This window comes from Sander lucioperca, chromosome 8 (genome assembly GCF_008315115.2).
Source record: "Sander lucioperca isolate FBNREF2018 chromosome 8, SLUC_FBN_1.2, whole genome shotgun sequence".
NCBI classification, from domain to species: Eukaryota; Metazoa; Chordata; class Actinopteri; order Perciformes; family Percidae; genus Sander; species Sander lucioperca.
The window spans coordinates 41666348-41672057 of NC_050180.1; the positions used below are offsets into that span (position 1 = coordinate 41666348).

At 45.8% G+C, this 5710-nt stretch overlaps 1 protein-coding gene across 2 annotated transcripts in view; it reads left to right on the forward strand.

The window, feature by feature from the left end:
• The window catches only part of lmln (leishmanolysin-like (metallopeptidase M8 family)), a 22339-nt gene extending 17855 nt beyond the window's left edge, over positions 1–4484 (forward strand). Inside the window, exons 15-17 of one of the 2 annotated variants that reach the window (XR_004898145.1) lie at positions 3258–3468; positions 3848–4021; positions 4278–4484. Coding sequence is in view for 1 of the 2 variants with exons in the window: in XM_031295030.2 (XP_031150890.1) it covers positions 3258–3468; positions 3848–3948 (312 nt within the window). In the remaining variant the exon portion in view is untranslated. The other variant, XM_031295030.2, reaches the window with a different exon arrangement.
• Positions 4485–5710: the final 1226 nt, after the last annotated feature.

The window sequence follows — 5710 nt, forward strand, 5'->3', positions numbered from 1 at the left end:
ATTACGCTCTGCTCAGAGTGTGTGTGTGTGTGTGTGTGTGTGAGTGATTACGCTCTGCTCAAAGAGTGTGTGTGTGTGTGTGTGTGTGTGTGTGTGTGTGTGTGTGTGTGTGATTACACTCTGCTCAAGAGAGTGTGTGTGTGTGTGATTACGCTCTGCTCAGAGTGTGTGTGTGTGTGTGTGTGATTACGCTCTGCTCAGAGGGTGTGTGTGTGTGATTACACTCTGCTCAGAGAGTGTGTGTGTGTGTGTGTGTGTGATTACACTCTGCTCAGAGAGTGTGTGTGTGTGATTACACTCTGCTCAGAGAGTGTGTGTGTGTGATTACGCTCTGCTCAGAGAGTGTGTGTGTTTGTGTGTGTGTGATTACGCTCTGCTCAGAGAGTGTGAGTGTGTGAGTGTGTGGTGTGTGTGATGTACGCTCTGCTCAGAGTGTGTGTGTGTGTGTGTGTGTGTGTGTGTGTGTGTGTGTGTGTGTGTGTGAGTGATTACGCTCTGCTCAGAGAGTGTGTGTGTGTGTGTGTGTGTGTGTGTGTGTGTGTGTGTGATTACACTCTGCTCAAGAGTGTGTGTGTGTGTGATTACGCTCTGCTCAGAGTGTGTGTGTGTGTGTGTGTGTGTGAGTGATTACGCTCTACTCAGAGTGTGTGTGTGTGTGATTACACTCTGCTCAGAGTGTGTGTGTGTGTGTGTGTGATTACACTCTGCTCAGAGAGTGTGTGTGTGTGTGTGATTACACTCTGCTCAGAGAGTGTGTGTGTGATTACACTCTGCTCAGAGTGTGTGTGTGTGTGTGATTACACTCTGCTCAGAGAGTGTATGTGTGTGTGTGTGTGTGTGTGTGTGTGTGATTACACTCTGCTCAGAGAGTGTGTGTGTGTGTGTGTGTGATTACACTCTGCTCAGAGAGTGTGTGTGTGTGTTAGAGGTCGACCGATTTATGGCATTTTTTAACAATAATCAACATCGGCCAATATCCCAGTATATATCAAGCTGATTAATAGGCAGGCGCATCTGCGGGCAGCCTAGTGTTAAAAACATGAATAGGTGACATTTTTTACAGCGCGCCCAGACCAGCTGCCTCTAGCCCCTCCCCTCGTGAAGTCTTGCCGTGTGTCTCGTCTGAAGTGGCTTTCAGGTTCAGACGCTACCGTTAGCAGTAGCATGTTGCTGGTGTTCTTGCCTTGGGATTAACTACTAATAAAACCGTACAAAACACCGCGGCCACACCGCTGTGGAAGCTCCCCGAATGTCATTTATCAGAGTCTGGTTGTTACCCCTGTCCGTGGCAGTCACATCCACTCCTATAACGGAGTTAACTGGAGCTAACCGCTAACGGAGCTAAACGCTAACGGAGCTAATCGTTGCTAACAGAGCCTTCAGTTCTCCGTGCCTGTATCCATTAACTGCATCTATGGACTTGAGCACGAATAAAACCCTTAATTTGATTATATTGGCTGGACGCGTTTTAAATTACAACTAAGAGTTGTTTGAATGACAGAAATCTTCTCAGATAAGATCCTAATGAGGTCAACAGGACATGTAACAGTAGGATCCCCAAAACACAGAGAAAACACTTCAACTAATGAACAATGATCTAACAAACAAGGTGAAGAACTGACTTTAGAGAGCTCTAGTCTGATGGGATTCAACAGGAGTTAGGAGGAAATAGTGTTGAGATTAATAATAACGTCACTTTCTGTGAAGCAGATTTGTATTCTCAGAAGTTTAATGCTGCTAAGTGCACTAAACTTTATTTTTTTCATTTAAAAGTTTGACAAAGTTTATTTTCTTCTTACCTGTTTCGTTTATTTAATATATTTTTCATATGTTATTTATACAATATACAGTATGTTTTTACATTACATTTTTAATTGAAGTATACAAGTGTAGATTGGTGAAGTGTTCAATACATTTTTTTGTTGAGAAATTCTGTGTATATTAGTGTTACATTTTATCTTTCAAATAGAGGTTTAAAAACAAGCACATATCGGCCAAATATGGGCCAAAATAAATCGACAGCATTAATCGGCTGACCCTGATTTCTAAAGATCGGCATCGGCCAGAGAAAACCATATCGGTCGACCTCTAGTGTGTGTGTGATTACGCTCTGCTCAGAGAGGGTGTGTGTGTGTGTGTGTGTGTGTGATTACACTCTGCTCAGAGAGTGTATGTGTGTGTGTGTGTGTGTGATTACACTCTTCTCAGAGTGTGTGTTTGTGTGTGATTACGCTCTGCTCAGAGAGTGTGTGTGTGTGTGTGTGTGTGTGATTACGCTCTGCTCAGAGAGTGTGTGTGTGTGTGTGTGTGTGTGTGTGATTACGCTCTGCTCAGAGAGGGTGTGTGTGTGTGTGTGTGTGTGTGTGTGTGTGTGTGTGTGTGTGTGTGTGTGATTACACTCTGCTCAGAGAGTGTATGTGTGTGTGTGTGTGTGTGTGTGTGTGTGATTACACTCTGCTCAGAGAGTGTATGTGTGTGTGTGTGTGTGTGTGTGTGTGTGTGTGTGATTACGCTCTGCTCAGAGAGGGTGTGTGTGTGTGTGTGTGTGTGTGTGATTACACTCTGCTCAGAGAGTGTATGTGTGTGTGTGTGTGTGTGTGTGATTACACTCTGCTCAGAGAGTGTGTGTGTGTGTGTGTGTGTGTGTGTGTGTGTGTGATTACGCTCTGCTCAGAGAGTGTATGTGTGTGTGTGTGTGATTACACTCTGCTCAGAGAGGGTGTGTGTGTGTGTGTGTGTGTGTGTGTGATTACACTCTGCTCAGAGAGTGTATGTGTGTGTGTGTGTGTGTGTGTGTGTGTGTGATTACGCTCTGCTCAGAGAGGGTGTGTGTGTGTGTGTGTGTGTGTGTGTGTGTGTGTGTGTGTGATTACACTCTGCTCAGAGAGTGTATGTGTGTGTGTGTGTGTGTGTGTGTGTGTGTGATTACACTCTGCTCAGAGAGTGTATGTGTGTGTGTGTGTGTGTGTGTGTGTGTGTGATTACACTCTGCTCAGAGAGTGTATGTGTGTGTGTGTGTGTGTGTGTGTGTGTGTGTGTGTGTGTGTGATTACGCTCTGCTCAGAGTGTGTGTGTGTGTGTGTGATTACGCTCTGCTCAGAGTGTGTGTGTGTGTGTGTGTGTGTGATTATGCTCTGCTCAGAGAGTGTGTGTGTGTTTGTGTGTGATTATGCTCTGCTCAGAGTGTGTGTGTGTGTGTGTGTGTGTGTGTGTGTGTGTGATTATGCTCTGCTCAGAGAGTGTGTTATGTTGTGCAGGTGTGGTGCTCGTCCCGTGGCCTGACGGTGTTCGTCCAGGACCGCTCCTTCCTGTGTGTGCGTGCGGGTCAGCAGCTGAGCGTGAGCGTGCGGGTCAGCGACTGGGTCTACAACGGTGTCCTGGTCTGCCCCGCCTGCTCTGACTTCTGCGACGACTGCCCCCCTCCGCACCAGCTGTTGCCCGGCAACGCCACGCGGAGTTCCCCCATCGGTCAGTGTCCTCCTCTCACACAAAGCTGCCATCCAACGTAGAGTTTATAACATGAATAATCCCAATAAAACAAAGTCAATCAAGTTATTTATGATTAAAGCTCCATCAACACCACTTCTTTCTCCAGGACGCTCTGAACTATATATATATATATATATATATATATATATATATATATATATATATATTAATATGTGTGTCTCTGACTGTCTGTATTTGTCTGTCTCTCTATCTCTCTGTCTGTTTGTTTGGCTGTCTCTCTCTCTCTCTCTCTCTCTCTCTCTCTCTCTCACTCTCTCTGTCTGTCTGTCTATCTGTCTGTCTGTCTGTCTCTCTGTCTGCCTGTCTCTCTCTCTCTCTCTCTCTGTCTGTCTTTCAGACCCCTGCTCCAGCTCTCCAGGTCTGGCCGTCACTCTGTGGCTGCTGCTGCTCAACCTGCTCCCCCTGGTGGCCGGACTGCTGCTCTGCCACTGCAGCTGATATCTCTCACACACACACACACACACACACACACACACACACACACACACACACACAAAGGAGGGCCAGAACAACTTCCGAGGAGATATCCAATAAGAGACCAGGGATTCCCCCTCTGTGACATTCCTCCTTCTTTTCTTCATTCCTACGTTCTTTCCTCTTTGTTTTCTCCATCCCTAACCTCCTCATGACTAGGATCGGGCTTCCAGAAGCCATTCTGACTCGGAACCGTTTCAAACATCCTATCGGAATCGTTTTCGTTTGGAATCCGGAATCAACACGCGCAACTTTTGGTTTCTGTAGCGGCCGCCGTCCTACCAGGCGCCAGCCACGGAGTAGAGATGTTCCCGTACCGACGCCAGTATCCGATACCGCCTAAAATGCTGGTCTCACTATCGGAAAGTACTGCAGTTTATGCACCGATCAGATACGTAATTTAAGCCCCGAAGAAAGTCTACTTTATAGTAGTTTTATTTCTGTTCTTTTACCTTTTTATGACTCGCTGTCAAACTGGAGAATAAAAGAAAGTTCTACGGTGTTTATTGTCATTGTCAGCAATCATATCCCATCCATACAGGGATAGTAGTCAACAGCTGTTAAAACATGATAATATATATATGTCACGCTGGTATAGGGCTGCACAATTAATCGCAATTGTATCGAAATCACAACATGGACTAGTGCAATATCCAAATCACAGCGGAGGGCGCAATATTTGTCAAAGGCAAAATATGTGTCAAACCATTCTGAACTTCTGGCATTTTTCCATCACATGGTACCTGCTCGACTCGCCTCGACTCTACTCGTCTTTTTTGGTTTTCCGTTGTGATAAAAAGTCCCTGCTAGCTGCCAACAGGTCCTTTATTTAGTCTCACCTCCGTCCAGGCTCCAGGAGAGCTGAGGAGATACCAAAAGGTGACGTGAAAACCTGCAGACCCCTGATTGGTCGGAGAGAATCGTCACTAATCACTGCGTCATTATTGCTATAGCGACAGACTGGGGTGTCCTGAACAAACACGTCATTTTTAAATAATTTAGCCAGCGGCGTTTTTTTTTTTTTTGCTGCCTCCAGCTTCTTTAGAAACTAAACGTGTCTTCTGGCAAACAGCCACATGCTGAGAATCAACTACACACCTTCTGCGTTCTGTGTGTGCGTCGCGTTAGGTCATGGCAGTTTCCTGTGGCGTCGCTATGACGATCAGCCACGCTGAGGCGGTACTAAATCTGCAATGGAAGAAGGAGGACGGGGCACCGCGGTCAGGTACCATGTAATGGAAAAATGCCATAAGTAGTGTGGTGCTCCTAGGACGTCCAGGACTACAAATCCCATCCTACAGACTACAGAAAAACATCTTTGTGGGGCGGGATCTAGCTCACCCAGTAAGAGCGTGCGCCCCATGTGGGTTGAGTCCTTTGCAGCGGCCCAGGTTTGAATCCGACCTGCAGCCCTTTGCTGCGTTGTGTCATCCCCTCTCTTTCTCTCCTCCCTTTCCCGTCTATCCACCGTCTCTTAACGAATAAAGGGAAAACCCCCCCAAAAATGATCTTAAAAACTAAAGAAATATTTGTTTGGTACAGAGATCCTCGCAAAAATCACACTATAATCATTTTCATTGAAATATTTTTCAATGAAAATGAGAATAATGAGACAAAAATGATCATTCCCTCCAATATCGTGGATCAAATGCGCAATCGCAGTATCAGTCAAAATAATCGCAGTTAGATTTTTTTCCTCACATCGTGCAGCCCCCACACTGGTATC